This window comes from Gastrolobium bilobum, unplaced genomic scaffold (assembly GCF_033153095.1).
Source record: "Gastrolobium bilobum isolate Gb01-03AN ecotype WA unplaced genomic scaffold, APGP_CSIRO_Gbil_v1 utg5503, whole genome shotgun sequence".
Classification (NCBI taxonomy): domain Eukaryota; kingdom Viridiplantae; phylum Streptophyta; class Magnoliopsida; order Fabales; family Fabaceae; genus Gastrolobium; species Gastrolobium bilobum.
The window spans coordinates 120,400-139,227 of NW_026897634.1; the positions used below are offsets into that span (position 1 = coordinate 120,400).

At 34.4% G+C, this 18,828-nt stretch overlaps 2 protein-coding genes across 2 annotated transcripts; one reads left to right on the forward strand and one right to left on the reverse strand.

Moving 5' to 3' along the window:
• Nucleotides 1–6,400: 6,400 nt before the first annotated feature.
• On the reverse strand, nt 6,401–7,888 carry LOC133308871 (protein SHORT-ROOT-like). The gene has a single exon (XM_061509607.1). The coding sequence runs from the start codon at nt 7,886–7,888 to the stop codon at nt 6,401–6,403; it is 1,488 nt and encodes a 495-aa protein (XP_061365591.1).
• Nucleotides 7,889–14,380: 6,492 nt separating this feature from the next.
• Nucleotides 14,381–16,866, forward strand: LOC133308865 (uncharacterized). Its single transcript, XM_061509598.1, has 4 exons — nt 14,381–14,669; nt 15,097–15,244; nt 16,183–16,253; nt 16,359–16,866. Exons 1-4 carry the CDS (start codon nt 14,430–14,432, stop codon nt 16,578–16,580), a joined length of 681 nt encoding a protein of 226 aa, XP_061365582.1. The 5' UTR covers nt 14,381–14,429; the 3' UTR covers nt 16,581–16,866.
• Nucleotides 16,867–18,828: the final 1,962 nt, after the last annotated feature.

The window sequence follows — 18,828 nt, forward strand, 5'->3', positions numbered from 1 at the left end:
CTTGAGAAGACGCCCCCCAAGACTCCACAGTTGAATGGACTTGCTGAGAGGATGAACAAGACTATTGAAGAGAAGGTCCGAAGTATGCTATCCAATGCCGGATTGCCGAACTCATTCTGGGGAGAAGCTGTCAGAACTGCTGTTGATTTAATAAACCTCTCACCATCACGATCACTTGAAGGAGAAATTCCAGAAGAAGTCTGGACAGGTCAGAAAGCGACCTATAATCAACTGAAGGTGTTTGGATGCCGAGCTTTTGTGCATATCCCTAAAGATGAAAGGGCAAAACTTGATGCAAAGATAAAAGAATGCATCTATCTTGGTTCGCCGAGATGTGAGTTCGGGTTCCGACTTTAGGATTCAATCAATAAGAAGATAGTGAGAAGCCGAGATGTGATCTTTCATGAAGATGAGAACATTCATGACATCTCGAAGCCCAAAGTCCGGGTTACTATCAGACGTGAAGAATCCAATCCTCCTGTCCGAGCTGAAGCAGGGGGGGAAATCAAGAGAATGAAGAAATTGATGACCAGCAACAAGCTGACACTAAGGTCCGACTTGATGATGAAATTCAGGATGAGAATGATGAACCAGGTTCTCAAGCTGAAGAACAGCAGAGATATCCAATTCAAGAAAGAATACCCTCTACAAGATATCCATCTGATGAATACACCGTTGTCGCTGAAGACGGTGAGCCTCAGAGTTAGGATGAGGTTGTGACGAGCTTAGAGAAAGAAGAATGGAAAAAGGCAATGCAAGACGAGATGAAGTCTTTGCACGAGAATCAGACTTATGAGCTGACCGAGTTGCCAAAAAGGAGACGAGCTCTGAAAAACAAATGGGTCTACAAGATTAAGAACGAAGAGAACGGGCAGAAGCCGAGATACAAAGCCCGGATTGTAGTGAAAGGCTGCAATCAGAAGAAAGGAGTAGACTTTGAGGAGATCTTTTCTCCTGTGGTGGAAATGACCTCGGTTCGAATCGTGTTAGTCATGACAGCTTCGATGGACCTCGAGGTAGAACAAATGGACGTGAAGACGACATTTCTTCCTGGTGATTTAGAAGAAGAGATATATATGGAGCAACCTGAGGGGTTCCGAGCTCCAGACCAAGAGGACTTGGTATGTTGATTGAAAAAGAGCCTCTATGGCTTGAAGCAAGCACCTCGGCAGTGGTACAAGAAGTTTGAATCATTCATGACTGATTACAAGTTTGAGAAGATAGAAGTTGACCGCTGCGTATTTGTGAAGAGGTATGAGGCTGGAGATTTTTTGATTTTGTTGTTATATGTTGACGACATGCTTATTATAGGGAAAGACAAATCGAGGATAGTCGCCCTAAAAAGGCGTTGAGCTCGTCCTTCGCAATGAAGGACCTCGGCCCTGCAAAGCTGATTCTTGGAATCAAGATTATCCGAGATAGACAAAAGAAGCTACTGTGGCTAAGTCAAGAGATTATATTGACAAGATTCTGAAGAGATTCAGCATGGACAAAGCCAAAACAGTGAGCACCCCCTAGCCGGACACATAAAGGTGAACCAGAAGCAATGTCCGAGATCTGATGAAGACAAAGACGAGATGCTGAAGATCCCATACCAATCTGCCATTGGAAGCTTGATGTACGCAATGGTTTGCACTAGACCCGATTTGGCATATGCTGTTGGAATAATAACCCGGTATCTATCAAACCCCGACAAAGAGCACTGGGAAGCAGTGAAGTGGATCTTCAAGTACCTCCGAGGTACGACCAACTTATTCCTCCGATTTGGAGAAGGCAAAGTCGAGTTGCAAGGCTACTCAGATTCTAATTTAGGGGGAGATTTCGACTCGAGAAAGTCGAGACGGGATACATGATGAGATTTTCCGGAGGAGCTGTCTCTTGGCAATCAAGACTTCAGAAATGTGTTGCACTATCGACAACTAAGGCTGATTATATTGCAGCTACTGAGGCAAGCAAAGAGATGCTATGAATGAAGAAGTTCCTCATGAAACTCGGCCATGATCAAGACAAATACGAGCTAGGTTGTGACAATCAAAGCGCAATCCATCTTGCAAAGAATTCGACCTATCACTCCCGCACTAAGCACATTGATGTGAGGTATCACTGGATCCGGGATGTGGTGGAAGGTGGAGAGCTCGAACTCGTCAAAGTGCACATTGACCAAAATTGGTCCGACATGATGACGAAGCCGGTTCCAACAAGAAAATTTGAAGACTGCTGTGAAAGAGCCGGGTTGATGCTGAAGCCGACGCATTGAAGTCGGAGGGGGAGATTTGTTGGGCTTCCTCCTTCAATGCTGAGTCCAAGCCCATTGAGGGGTTTCCTAAAAACCCTAAACCCTAGATCTCACCTCCTCTATGTATATATTCATTAGTTGTGGGTGGAGGCTAGGTTAGAGAGAAAATTTTGAGAAAAAATTATTTGAGAGATTTGAGAGCAAAGCTTTAAGCTTTGTATTTGAGAAATCTCTAGAGAGATTTTGAGTGAAACATCTCTAGGGTAGTTTGATTATCACCAGTGTTGGAAAGGTTGTGTTAACCACCATATTGGTGTATTTTGATTCTTTGAATCCATTATTTTCATAGTGGACGTTTGATCTGGACTAGGTCCCGTGGATTTTTACTTCTTCATTGGAGAATGTTTTCCCACGTTAAAATAGTTTGTGTTCTCCCTTTCTCTCTCTCTCTCTCTCTCTCTCTCTCTCCTGTTTGTGTTTTTGTTTTCCGCTGCGTTGCTCGACCTGGTGAAGTTCAGGCCGAGGTAATTGCCAAGATCCGAGACCCAGGATCCTGTTGACTGACTTCCGCAAAAAAGCTGTTAAGCCGAGCTTAAGAGAATCGAGTTCCCAACAGTAAGTTACATGATAAATTCATAGTTTATCACGTTTTAAAGGACTAAAATCACTTTTATATTTAGTCAAAAACATGAAAACTTAAAGTTATTTGGTTAAAAAGCATTAACTTTGAATTATTGACTCATATGAATGAGTTTTTCTTATTTGGGGCAATTGAGTTGAATTGGAACATTTGAGCAATAGTTAAGCTATAGAATAACTTAAAGCGATAAATGAGAAGCAATAATTTGGTGAAAATCTCCTTGAATCTGTCTTTCGGCCAATTTTTTGTATCAAAGATAATGAATTTGGATCTTGTGTTATTCATAGAAGTTGTAGATATTTATTTTATTTTTCCAACGAAACTAAGATCACATCAATCAAATGAGTATAGCTCAAGTTATGCAAAAAAATACGCTATAAAAAGAGCATGTTTCAAAGTGTTGTTAGCGCATTTTAACGCGCTAAAACGAAGAACATGCCAATTTTTCTGCCATAGCACATTTTAACATGTTAGTACGTGAAAAATTGCTCGTTTTAACGTGCTTTAGCCCATTTTAACGCTTGTTTGTGACCCAGTTAAGACCCATTATGTGGTTTTCACCTAAAATAAATATTCCTTTACTTATTTAAGCTATTCTTCATAGGAACTATTGAGTTCTTGACATCACTAGATACTAGAGACATAGGGTCTGTTTGATTCTTGTTCTTAAAAACAGTTTTTAAAACAAAAAAAATTAAAAAATCTGTTTGGGAATAATTGTTTTGCAAAACGCTTCACAAAACAATGACTCTTTTTTTGTTTTTAAAACCAGAAAACCAAAACAACTTGAGGATGTTCTCCACCGCTGTTTGCGATTTTTTTTAGGTGGTGGCAAAATCGTAATTATCAGCATTCATTAATGGCAGTTTCGTAAATATTAGATGGCATTTTTGTAATTCTAAAATTTCATTAATGGCATTTTTGTAATTCTAAAATTTCATTAATGACATTTTTGTAAATAATTACAACTTCTTTATAACTTTAATTTAACTACACTCAAACAAGTTTTTTTATTCTCAAAATCAGTTTTTAAAATTCATATTTAAAACAGTTTTTGAAAACAAAAAAACTAAAACACTTTCAAACACACCCATAGTTTCCATCGTAAAGGTGTATTCTTCATGCTTTTGAGAGCCAGAGATGAGTCAGAGGCAAGATTACGCTGAAAACCTTAAAAATTCACCATGCCATCACACCAATGGAGTTTGGGGAAGCTTTCTTGATTTCATGTTTCTACTATGTTAGGCTAGTATTCTTGTAATTAGGGCTAGATGGAACTTAATCAAATCTTTATGTTATGAATAATCTTTAATGTTAAATTTTCTTTTTATATCGTATTAGTTTATCTTTTCTCTATGCTTTCTATATGAGTTTGATATTATAGATTGATCTAGAATGAGTGTATGATAATAGGAATATTGGTAAATGAACTTTGCATAGTAAATTCATCGTTAATTTTTATGATTCTAGGGATAGACATAGGGATTATGCAATCTTGATGATTCTTGCGTTTAATGCTTATTTTATTTGAAGAACAATGAGGAACTATATAAGATTCTTTAAAAAGAGTGAATAATTAGGATGTCAAAGGATATTGAGTCCTAATTAACTTAGGAGAATCGATTGACGATATGAAAAGGACATTAAATAAAGGGTTTTAATTTATAACATAAATGGGAGATTGAGGAAAATCGAAGTAACTCGATTTTTGCTTTATTGTTTTGTTATTTAGTTTAAATTTTTATTCAATTCTCTTAATCAATTGTCCAACTTAAACGTAAATAGTGAATTAGTGGTTGAAATTTAATCCTCATGGAAACGATACTTTTACTCATTACACTTTATCAATTGTACGACTAATGCACTTGTTGAGTCCACAACATTGCACTATCAATCTTGGTCGTTAATCAGATTTATATCTAACAGTTATAATTTATTATATATTTGAGCCGTTAGATTGAAACAAATCAATGATCAAGATTTGATATAAAACTTGTTATTTTTATACTGTACAAGAATAAGATGGTCTTGTTTCGTTATAACACAACAAAAGCCAAACACATAATTTGGACGCATCTGTGAAAAGAAATTAAATCATTATGGTAGGCTAAGACTAACTCTTGATCGAAAACAAGATATTTAAAACTGTCAAAATCAAAATACAAGATAATGTGCACATTGCTGAGCTTAATTATGTTTTTGCAGTTAGTTAAGGACACAAACATTTATGCACCTCATCTCCGGTCTAATTGGGACCAGAACCATGCATCTGTAAGGAAAATGCCACTTGAACTAAGTCAATATGCTTCAATCTATAAATTTAAATTATATATAACAACGGGTTATATGAGAGTAAAATATTGCTACTTCTGTTTTAAAATATTATCCATTTAAGATTTTTTATAATAATTAAAAAATTATTAAATTAATAAATATATTTGGGTTTAGAGAAATATAATTATGATTAACTATATTATCTTCTTACTTTTTTAGTATTTTGTCATTTAAAAAATAAGAATAAAGTTTAAAATAAAATTTTTGTTTTTAAATTTTTTGTAAATAAAATATTTCCTTCAAAATAATTAATATTTTAAAAGAAACTGAGTAAACCGTGGAAATGAATTCATAAAAGAAGTTAAATATTATTAGGTGGGTTGAATTGGATTGGGTTTGAAGCAAAAATAATATGATCAAATCCATTCGGTTTGATCATTTAATTATCCTGGACATTTTTTTTTTAAATCTGATACAACCCAATTTTATTCGGTTTGAATTGTATCGATTTTCGATTTTCGAAAAATTTAAAATTTCAGCCATACAAATCACTAATTATATCAAAATAAATTAAAGTTATTCAAAATTACAAACCACTAAAAAATTTAAGTCTTCAAACTAAAACAAGTCTTAAAACTCATTAAGAGTTAAAATAGATTAATAGAAAATAAAAACTAAAACAAGATAGTTTGCTATCAATATCATCAAAAATTTCAAGCCTACAAAACAACAAGATTCTAAGTTACTATATTTCAAAAATAATAAATACATAATATATTAGATCAGTTTTCACCAACTAAATCAAAAATCGATCAAATTCAATTAAAATATACAAGTGCTTTTTTTTTTTTTTTGAATTAATTTGATTATTAATTTTTCGGTCTGATCACCACGGTTATAATCGTACTGAAAGAGTTGTATGCTAGTTAATTAATATTCATAATAAAATGATCACGACTCACGAGTATTCCCATATGCACATATATAGTTCATACAGTATAGTATGCAAGGCACAACCTATTTTTTCGTAAATAAAAAATCAATCATAAAATGTTAACAAAACTAATTTACTTAATTCCTTTTCAATACAAACAAACGTCCTTTAATCCTTGTCTTACCAAACTTATATTTGATTTTGTTTAAAAAAGAAAAGAAAAAGGAAAGCCCAATACTGAAAACTCCCAATCCCAACGCACGTGCCAAAAAAGCGAAGAACACGTGTGAGCCATTCACGTTCAAAAGCCATGTCGTCAAGGCCTCCATGTACTGGCCCACACCACCGGTTGGTCCTTCCACGACAAGAATATTCCGGCGTCGGAGCACTGTGCCATAGACCAACCCTCCTTGTACCTCCGCAACAGCGCCCTAACATCGTCACAAACCTCATCGCTGAACGGCACAGTATTGAACCCGCTTCCATGCAGACGCTGCGACCAACGCGCCGCCGTCTCCCGCCGCTCAACGGACAAAGAAGGAGAGCAAGCCACCAAGTCAACGATGGCTCTCCCCGCCGCACGTTCAAGCATCAAACGCTCGCTGCTCGTCCTCGCAAAGCTCTCATCCAATGCCTCAAAGTAAACCCTAAACCATCTCAAGCATTCTTCGAACCCTTTCACAAACTCAAACCCATCGAAACCAACATCAAGATCAGCTTCCTCTTCAACAACGGTCAAAACCCTAGGCTGCAACCTCCTAAAAGAAGATATCAACACGTCACGGTTGTTATCAACGGCCGTAACAGAATGCAAAGCGTTCACACAGTTAATAGCCAAAGCCTCGTCGTCGTTGATATCTAAATCTTCAAAGTTGAAGTTAGAAAGATCACCAGAATGGTGAATGAGATTGAATTTGAAAGGAACACCCATAAGCCTAGCGAATTTCTCCATTCTTGTACCTATTTCCTTCATGACCTTCTGAACCGCCGCGATTGGGTGACCGGCTCTGCCGGTCATCACGGTGGTTAACTTTAAGTGCGGTGTTTCGTCGCTGCGAGTGGCCAATGCTTCGAGTAAGGTTGGCCATTGGGTGCAATACGTGTTGCTTATATCAACTATGTGTAAATTTGGGTTACCTTCTAAGGCTTCTAAGATGGCACCATTGGAAGCGACATGGCCGAAGGTTGTCCAGGGACTAACCTCTTGGAACTTCAACAACATCTTCCTTGTTGATTCGAAGGAGCATGTTTTGTCGGATGCCGAAGCTAAGGTTCGGTAGTTTCGGTCTCCTTCATCGGTCATGCGGCTGAACAAGGCTCGGAGGAAGTGAGAGGCGAGCTTTTGATCTGTGTCACCGTACGGTGAGCTTAGCTCGTTGAGCATCCACATCAGTTGTTGGATTCGTGTGCTGTTCTTGTCGGCAATGGCGCGTGCGGTTTCGAGGAGGATATTGGATGCCCACTTGTTGCCGGAATATTCCAAGTTGAAGTCAAGGATGGGTGAGAAGGAGTAATCAGTGGTGGTGGTAGGGGTGGTGCTTGTGGTTGTGGTTGTGTTAAAGGCGGTGGTGAATGCGTTGTGTGGCTGATCATAAGGGTAGTAGTGTTTGGAAGAAGAGGATGATAAGTCTTCTTCATCCATGTAAAAGTTAAAGCATTCTTCGTCTTCTTTCTGGTAATTATAATGATGATAGTTTTGTCTGGAGGATCTAGAGCTGCTAGATGTTCTGCTGGTGGTGGAGTTGAGAGATGGATCAGGTTGATTTTGATTTTGAAAACTGACTAGTTTAAACAAGGTATCCATTTTATCTCACATCAATAAACTGTACTAGTTAGTGTGAGTCTTGTTACTTGCTTCTCAGCACAAGCAAATATATGGCACTAGTGACGTGTTTTTAACAGTGGGAATTGGGGTACTATTCAACAATGATTAGATGTTGTTGTTCAATTTGGATAGATTCTACTTACCTTACAAGAATAGGTTAATTTTTATAAAAAAAAAAAAAAATAGATGGTGAATGGTGAAGGGTTGTAGGTGTAGCCGACGCCTTAGATAGAAACAAAATTCAACCAACTTGATTAATTTAGTAGATTACTCCACTACCTTAATTATGTTTAATCAATTTTTAAATATGTAAAATGACATTCATATATATATTAAATAAATGACATGCAACTCATTTGGGGGGAAGTGCATTTTATATATGCTACCGTAGCAGTTCTAGAATAATTTCATTTCCATTCCTTTTTGTGTAATCGATGTTTGCGGGGAATGAAAGTGGGGTTGGGTTCCTTTTCTAGGTTATTCTTTTTTATTGGGAGGGGGGCTTCTTTATTAAAATGGCTATGGAGAGGAGTGATTGTCTGAGATAAGTTTCTCAGTCAATATATAACTTGAAAAATATTGTAGGGTCGTGGCCTAGCTAGCTCATGCTTAGAATATTATTCTCTCTGACGAAAGATGAAAAATAAGAAAGCATATTTGGATCCATTTTTTTTTTTTAAACTAAAAGCTACATTTAGCTTTTTAATTAAAGCTAAAAAAAGTTTTTTTAAACAAGTTAAAAGTTTTTTTTTTTTTTTGTTGATTATATAAAATTTTTAGTTTAAAAGTATATATTTCGAAAAAAGTCTTTCTCTATCTATCTTTATGGCTCTTTATTTAAAAAAGAGTAAATACCATTTTTGGTCCTCAGCAAATTTCACGATTCCCGCTTTAGTCCCTAGCAAATAAAAAGACCCATTGTGGTCCCTAAGAAATTCAAAATGGACCCATTTAGTTGAAATCGTGGTCCTTCACAAATTCAAAAAAGACCCATATTAGTCCCTAAAAGGACTAAAATGGGTCCATTTTGAATTTCTTAGAGACCACGATGGGCCTATTTATTTGCTAGGGACTAAAGCGGGAATCGTGAAATTTGCTGAGGACCAAAAAAAGTATTTACTCTTTAAAAAAATAGCACACAATTCAAGAAAAATTGATAATAGCTTAAAAAAAGCTTCTCCAATGAGTATTTGGTTTTTTCTTTATTATAATTTTTTTTGTATTATAAAAATTTTTCTTAAAATTTATTTGGCCTAACTTCTACTCATAAGGAATTAGGGGTGTTCGCGGTCTGGATTGGATCGATTTTGGAAGCAAAACTCATCCGATCCAATCCGTTCGGTTTGATCATGTAATCATCCATTCGGTTTAGATTTTTTTTCAAATCCGATCCGATCCAATCCAATTTTTTTCGGTTTGGATTGGATCGGTTTTCGGTTTTTTGAGTATCCTAAAATTAGTTTCATGATTATTGTGCAAATAACATCTTTTGTATATATTGATTTTGTAAAAAAAAATAAATTTGAAATACAAAAATATCAGTAAACAATTCTATAGTTGATGAGACGTGACTAAGTTTTTTCTTGGGTTTAGTTGACGAGTTAATGCGTCTTGAGTTTAGAAATTTTTGGGCTATGATTGGAGAAATAACAAGTAGGTAGAGGATAATTAATATATTGGATCGGTTTGGATTGGATCGGTTTTCATCAACCCATCCGAAATCTGATCCAATCCAATTAAAATTTGCGATTTTTTTTCGGTTTTCACTTTTTCGGTTTTCGGTTTATTCGGTTATCGGTTTTTCGGTTCGATTTTCGCGGTTTGAATCGGTTTGGATCGGTTGATGAACACCCCTATAAGGAATAGAGAAATTAGAAATAAAAGGATTCAAACATGTAGGAGTAGCTTTTCATTCTTTTAGAAATAAGTAATTAATAAATAAATAAAAAACTCAATAGATAGAAAATGAATTTTACATGTTCTTGATGAGTGGGAGCAGGCGTGCCCAACTGCCAATTGGTGTTAGAGGGGGGAGAGAGAGAAAGAGAAAGAGAGTACTAAAAGCTGCCGGCGTGAGTCATCATCATCAAACCCACTACCATCTTATAGCAGTCACAACCCACTCACGTTTCCTGCATCCTAGTCGCTCTCCAAACACTGTCAAAATTCCAACCAACTTTTTTTCCTTTTCCATTGTTATACACATGTAAATAATAGACTCTTATTATAAACGTACTTATACTTAAAAAAGTAATTTAAGAGTTTACTTTTACAAAAACCCACGCATCATTATGTGATAAAACAATGTACGTTGTATTCTAATACCAAAATGTACACGTTCTCCAAGTGCTAGGACATGCCTTAATTATTGCTTTTTCTCCATTCATATTTGATGCCGATGGTTTATAAGAACCCATTTTCAACCCCTCAAACCTCGGCTAGCAACAAAAACTATAGGCTATTGCTTTGAATTTTGTATCCCAAGGCAACCCAACCATTGATCTCTTCTCACCTTTGTTATTACCCCAAAATGTTTATATCCCACTTGACCTGCAGCTGTTTTATGTAAATTCTCCTAAAACCAATGTCATCCATTTCCCATATATATGGTTCCTGCCAAATTATGTGCTTAGTAAGTGTCTTTTCAACCCAAAATGTTAAGGTATTAGATAATAATTTTTTTAATGATTTATATTATTTTCTAACACATTCTCTCATGCAAGAGTTTTTTGGGCTTGAAGCGTGAATACGACACAAGTCCATTGTTGGTCTGCCCCTTGTACTGCACAAGCCCATTTTTTTGGTTTGTCTTGTATTTTTCTTAATTTCACTTGAAAGTGGAGGCAATGAGAATCGAACTTGTGACTTCGTGGTCCCTGAAACAATACCATGATAAGTGTCACTTCAACCCAAAACCACTTTAAAATATTAGGTGATGACTTTTTTAATAATTTATATTATTATTTAACATTTCCTATTGGTCGAACTCACTCTACATCCACCTCAATTAATATTAGAATAAATATTTTCCTTTGTCTCATATTATCCTTCGTTACAATTACAAATTGACGTCCCAATTCTTTTAATTAGTTTTTCTTGATCATGCCAATTATTGATTAATGAGATTAGGAGATTTTGATTGGAAAAGTTAGGTGCGTCTTTGTTTCCCTTCATCAATCATTAGGCAAAATTCATGTTTGAACTCTTTGTCCCCATGTTTTTGAAGTGGGCCTTGAAGTTGAATCCAATTTTTTTTTTTTTTTTTTTTTTATTAATCACAGACAGGATGAGACAGGTTATTAGCCATACTGAAATTCATGGCCTTTCATCTTGCTTTTCTTGTTCTGCTTTTTCCATCTTCTTTTTTCTTTTGCTTCCCATGTTTCGTGGTGGGTGAGGCTGAAAGGGATCTATGGTTTGCTTTGATATTCAACTTTAAGAGTACAGAAGAGTTCCAAATTTGCACCCATCAGTAGAACTATATTTTAGATATAGCTGATGGATTTAACTAAAAATATTAAAGTTCAGTCTGTTTTCTTCGGTTTCAATCAATAAATAAATAAAAGTAAACAAGACATTGACGTTCTCAGCTTTGGTCACTTTTTTCTTTTTCTTTTTCCTTCTTGAGGTGAGCCCCATATCCCATTTTATTCAAAGTTGAAAGCTATTTATTTTATAAGAAAGGATATATAGTTGAAGTGTCAGTGCCTCAATTGCCTTCATTTGGACCGTAGCCCTATATGCAAGCACTTTTACCGCATCCATAATAATAAACCTCAATGTGATGTGCCATTTTAAAAAATCTTTATGACTCTTAACATTCAACCTAATCTCCTAAACAATTGATTCTCCAATATGGTTTGTTTTCTTTCACTACTTCCCCGTGTCCTTTTGTCTATTCTCTCTACATTGTGCACAAAATCATCATTTTAGAAGTTCTTGATGTTCTAAACTCTTAACTGTCTAACCCCAAATCTGATGCCAAATTTGGCCATGATAAAGTCCATGCACAAAACCATTATATTCTATTTTTTCATTTGTAATTATAACACTATAAAAAAGAAAAAGAAAGCTACTAGGCTAGCTGAGATGAAATGCTCTTGTGAAAGACAACATTGGCAGAATCTAGTATTCACGCCAGACAAGAGTAGGAATAAAAAAAAAAAAAAAAAAATCTCTGAAGACATATATTGATTGTATTGGTAACGCCCCAGAAAGTGAGGAGCAGACTGTGTTTAAAATATGGGAGTGGATTCTCTCGTGTGGAAAAATGATCATGTTATTTGATCACAATCACTCATTTAAAAATTATACATTTTTTTCTCTCTTATCTCATCATCAATGAATGGTTGTGATCAAATAACATGACCACTTTTCCACATGAGAGGATCCCCTCCCTTAAAATATAGACATCCTTGTAAACTTTAATCTCAGCTAAGGAACCAATCAAGATGAAAATTTTCTAATACTATTTGTGAAGCCATTCCATTAATTAAATTCAGAAGCAAATTATGAAATTCTGACAAGCCAGCAACAGAACATGATTGCAATCTGTGATTTCCAGTGGAGAGGGTCAGAGCGAAGGAGAACACCCTTGGGACAAAATGATTCTTTGTGAGGCCAATACATTCTCAATAATTATATACACTTATTTGTACAGATCCTGACAGAAAAAAAAAAATTGTGGAAATTTTTTCATTCGTGTGTCATTTTCTTCAATTCAAAGATATTTGTTACAAGCAACCTCGAATAGTTTTCTTCACAAATGTTATTAGATTGGGGTACTTACGATTTAGAAAAATCTTTAAATTTGTTTCGGCCAGCCTACACAAAGACTTGCAAATGAATGGTTAAGTTTTATACATTGAACAGACCACTGCTGGAGAACGAAGAAGGAGAAATGCTGTTCAACAGACTTAACTATGTCCCGAAAATGAGGTAAAAGAATTACATGCTCACCTTTTTTTCTGTTTGCTTTTTCAATTTTTCTATCTGTAAATTATTTCCATTTTCTCTGCACTATTACATGATCATTTGTTTATGTGGTGAGTGGTGACTATGCTTGATTTGAGTTTCACTAGAGTTTAAAGCTATTGAATTTAATTAATTAAGTGGCCAACTAGATATGCAATATCTATATTATGATGTGTATTAACATGGCAAAAGCTTTTTGTTGGAACATGATAAGAAACAGGAAGTGAAAATATTGGTTTCATATTCAAAAAGTGTCAGGATACAATACGAAGCATCGACTCCGACACGACGTTTTCGATACGTTTCCAATATGTTTTCGATACGACTATAAATTCATCGATACTATACAATATGTTTCCGATACGTATCTGATACGTTGAAAACAAATTCAAAATATGGGTGCTTCATAGCGTAGAGATGATGCATCCGGTTGAAATGCACGGAGAGGAAGGACACTACATACGTAATAGAGGCAAACTTTTGAATGCATCCAGTACACAAGCAAAGCTTTGGTGCTACCTATGCATGGTGCATCGGTTCCATAAAAGCAAAAAAGTTGGGATAAAGATGAAATAAAAATAAAAATTTAAATTTAAATGAGAAGAAAATTTACTTTTTATAGAAAAAAGATGTACCCAAATGGATACATCCAGCGTTTGGTAGAGAAAAAAAATTTTTATCTGAAAATCTCGATTTTCAAAAATATAATTTTTACATTCAGTTTAGGATAATATTCAATAATTTAAAATTTTAAAAAATTCCTTGTACCAAACGCTTCTTCCCAAGTACCCAGATTGCGGTAAACTGCACAATTCAAACAGTTTGACTCAAAATCTGGCTTATTTATATCTTCCCTTATATCACTAATTACAATGTAGGCTGATGTTTTTAATTTATCTGCTTTCCAATTTATTTATTTTTCTTTTAAATCCATTTACTGAGGTTCTTTGATTAAAAAAAATCAGCCGTAAAAATTCAATTTACTTTAAACAAAAGTTAGCCTAAAACCCTCTTGAGCCTTATGAATTAATGTTTGTTTTTAATTGATTATTATTATTTTAATAAATTAGCATCTAGGTAAAAGGTTAATTTAATATCTCAATAATAAGAAATGAAATTAATCTAATTCCAAATAAATAATTTTAATATCATTTTTCATTATTCAGAAATTAAATTGATATTAATTATCGTTTAAGGACCAAAATGACGTTAACATAATCTTTCAAAGACCAAAATGACAATTTATATTTACAAAAAAAAAAAAAATGACAATTTATCTTATTGGTTTAGTGGATGACGTCACTTTACTTTTTCAACAATAGAAAGATTACCTTATAATAATCAAGAGAGTTTTCCCAGTTAGATAACAAAATAAAAAATAAAAAATAATCTTCTGCTATAAAAAATTATCAAAAATAAAATAAAATCAAACCAGTTAGACTGTGAATGGGCCTAATAAGCCGTAGCCCTAGGAAAGCCCAATTATCTTCTGCTACCAGTGCTTCCTGAAGCAACTGCGAAAGTGAATGAAACAGCTAAATGAACAATGGCAGAAGGAGAACCCAGCCATGGCTGCTGCAGCAGCAGCAGTGGTGAAGAAGACGGTGATGCGGCATGGAGGGCAGCCATCGATTCTGTCGCCGGAACCACCGCCTACATCTCTTCCTTCATGAATGGCCTTTCCGCTACCAAACATAGTGACCCAAATGAGCACCGTGATGGTGATGATGATGGTGATCGACACCACAAACCCAAGACCCAACAGATTAAGCACTACCAACTCAAGGTCTCCTTCTAAATTCATCATTTTTTCTGCTTATAAGTTCGTGTTCGTGTGTGTGTTTGCTGAAGTTGATAATTAAGATTAAAAAAAAAAAATTAAATTATGTTAGGAATTGGCCCTTTACTCTAATTAGCTACGCCCACATAATAAAATACAGATTTTGTTACAAAGTTCCCATTTTTTTGTCAGTGGAATTAAATTTAGGTTTGTGGGTGGTTCACATTCTGAACATCTAGCATGCTTTGTTGCAGTTGCAGCACCTTTTATTTTTTTATTTTCTGTTCCAAATCATTGTTCATCATTACAAGTGTTGCTTGGACTTTTGCTATGGAATACTGATCAGTTTGTATTATGTGCTGTACCCCTTGTCCCTATCCCTTTTTCCTGGTCTGTCGATTTGATGATTTATACCGTGGATGTTCTATGACAGGCACAAAAGCTTCTGAATGACATAATGGAAAATACAATAGAGATAGTGAAAGAACCTTTCCTCGTCCTGGATGAGGATACCAACATCAATGAATGCGGCATTCGCTTGTTTAAACATGCTCAACCGGGAATAGTGTTTGATCATGTGGGTAAGTGTACCTTGTGTAGTACATTCTTGGCTTAAGATCAGTTGCAATTGTTTGCTATGTCTATAAATGGTTGATTTTAGATTTTGGATTGTTTTGCTAGTTCCTATTTTGCTTTAGTCAGTTGGCTTTATTGTAGTGTTGCTGGCAGTAGGTCACACCAATCACCAGTGTTCTTGACATGCATATAAAAACTTCTCTGAAATATGCAAAGGCTGCACTGGGTAAAAGCAGCTACTGGTGCTGGTAGCAAAAGTACTACTTTTTCAGAATAGTGCACACGCACCCAGTGCCCATTGTTAAGAAGTGGAATCCAGATCAGCATCCCATGCATCTCTTTTTCCAATCTGCAATCTTTTGTTTTTTTATTGACATCAAAATTCAGAAGATTATAGTTATTTTACATTGCTTTGTGATACTGCATGTCAATAATCTATTTACTACTCACTAGCCACAGAGCAGCATGCCTGGGGTCTCTGCCATAACTTATGGCTCTTTGGTCCGGCAGAGCTGGTTGACCAAATGAACCACAATACTGGTCCAGGTTACCAAATGGACTGTATAATTAGGTAAGTAGAAGAAACAGGTTTGTAGAAAAACCATTTAAGTTGAGTAAAGTTGTAACCAACTGGTTTACTGGTTTTGATATGTTCTCACAAATTATTGGTTTGAGGATATAAACACAACCTTGATGGTTGGATTCAATGCAACATCTTGCCATGCAGCTTTTATATTTTACATTTACACAATCTGGTTCCATTCAATGAGTTACTTGATCGAAATTCAAAATATTTTCTTTTCTTCCTTTCAATTTAAATATAAATAAAATACTATGTAAGGGGTTAAAAAAATTATACACTTTATGATTTATCTTGAGATATTACCAAATTGGATTTGTATGTGTGGCTTAACCATTTAGGCTTATATGTACATGGCTGCAGATGAACCCCAACAACCAAGGAAACGACCTAGAATACTTCCTGGAGGAGATATTAATGAGAAATCAAAGAAGGTCTAATAGTTATTTACTCTAAGATATCTTTGTGCATGTTGTTTCTTTATCGTATATATATATATTGTCAGTTATTATCTTAACGACTATATGCGACCTCAACAGTTTAAAAGACGGATTCAATCTGTTGCTGTTGATGGGAAAGATTTAATGGCTGCAGCAAATGATGCATGCAAGAAGTCATTGGCTAGACTTGAAGCTAAAGTTGCAGCAGCAAAAGCTTCAGCTAAGAGAGAGGAAGAGAGAGTTGAAAATTTGAAAAAGATTAGGGGAGAGAGGTGGCTACCTTCCATGGCCAAGGAGATGCACGTTAAATATCAACACTAACATTGTCTTCCGAATATCATCTCGATGCTAGTTTTATGTGTACCCGGTGATTAGTTCTTCTGATTTGTTAGTGGAGCTTGTTGTACACCAAAAAAATGAAGTTATAGAAGTATAAATTAGTTGTGAAGAACGTTGTTTTTTTTTAATCTTTTAAATCTTTTAAAATCTTGTTGGCCAAGGAGAGATTAGCCACCTTGCCTTTGGAATTCAGCTCTAGAGTTAGCACTTCATTGAAATTAATCGCATATCGAGGTAGGGTGATACTAATCCCTCACCAAAGTTTAGAGTGTAAAGTTACTTTTTTTGAAAAGTCTTTCCAAGAATTTAACGTGCAACCTAATACTTGAGGGCTGAGGCACTTTCCTCTGTCAATCGTGCCACCCTTTGGGATTTTGTGAAGAATTTTTATTTACTATTTGTTTTCAACACTTTTTAGAAATTGAAATTTCTGAACACATAAATCAGTTGCTATCTATAAAGACCAAGGCACCTTTTTTTTTTTTAATTATTAACGAGGACCAAGGCACAATGTTGTTTTCACTATTTCCATGTACGAATATTTGAAAACACAAAATAAAATAAGATAATATGTTCATATTTATTAATAAAAACAATATTTTCACAAACTAGGCCTGTTTGATTGTGTTCTGATTTTTTTGTTCTTAAACTTGTTTTGTAAAATAGTTATGGAAACAGTTGTTTTCTATACTTTTTTCTTTTTGAAAGTTAAAAACAAAAACAAAAAACAAAAACAAGAGACATGTTCTCTAAATTTGATTTTAAAAATAAAAAAACAATTATAATTTTTAAAATATTTTTTACAAAACAGGTCTTGCTAAATGAGTTTTTTAATTTTTTTGTTCTGAAAGCTAAAAAACTATTTTGCAGAAATCAAACTGACTCTAAATGTATCCTTAATTTCTTCTCGTAGAAAAAGGGTTCCCTCACAAGTTTGTTTTAGAGCTCCGAGGGGACATCCAACGGTGGGCTTGGGGTTTTTTTGGGGTCCATTGATGATTTTTTTCAAAAGCTAAGTGAGTATCTGTACTAGTTGGAAATCAAATCAAACATTAATTGCTTATTTAGGTGAGTGTCATTATAACAAGTCATTCAAAAAGTGATTCAGGAAAAAAGAGTTTTGTTTAAGTGTGATTTAGGATTTATGTAAAGGAAAATATAATTTATAAAAAGTAAAAAGCATTAATATCTTGAAAATATTAAAAGTATTTAATATTTTCTTTCTAAATAATTAGGATGATTTGATGAATAATAATAGACGTTATTTTCATTCTTTAATAAAGTTAACAAAACACAAACTTCAATAATAAGAAAAATATATATAATTTTACTATCAACTCTATTTATTATCATTTATTTTAGACATTTTCCAACGCGTGTCTGGTTAAGAAAAAAATCGAAAGTATTGAATGCAAAATAAAATAGTTATTATCATATCACAATCACAAAAGACGTTTTAATACTTTTTTTTCTCAAGTAAGGCAAGCTTATGTTTTCAATTATTAAATTTTATAATATATATTACTTTTTTTGGTAGAATAACATCATTATCTAATTGCACATGAAATTTGATATTATTAATATTTATGAAAAATAATTAAATAAAATTTATATAAGGAAAAAAAATACAAACGATAATGAATTGAATTAATAATGAAGTCAACTTTCCTCTTTTACTAAAAAAATATTAAATTATCTCATTATAAAAAATTAAATTTCAGTTTCTTTTTTTTCTTCTCATTGAAGTAGTTAAAATATCCAACAAAAGGAAGATCATGAGCCAATATAATAATAACGTAAAATTCATTATTAAAGATTTACAAAGATTTTTATTCTTATTGACATAATGATCAGCATTAGGTGTTTGACAGTTCACATTTTAAAAAAAAGAGTGATTGAAATGAATTATAATTATACAATGAGAAACTGAGAGTTTATAAACTCTTATGATTTGGTAATTCCATCTCTCATTCACCAAATCAAGTACATTATGGGTAACTGGCCCAGTACCAACCTTGCCCAGACCAACTTCCAAAATACAACGTTGAATAAGATAAAAAGCTTAGGAAGCATCGTGGAAGCAACGGTCTATTTTATCTGCTGCGAGTTCCCAAAGCAACCATCCTGAATTCCCCTTATTATTATTATTGTGTTTCCTTTTCTCAGCGTTGCAATATTGCTCAAAAGTATGGCACATTTGTTAGCAATTGTGGTGGAAGGTGTTGCTGGC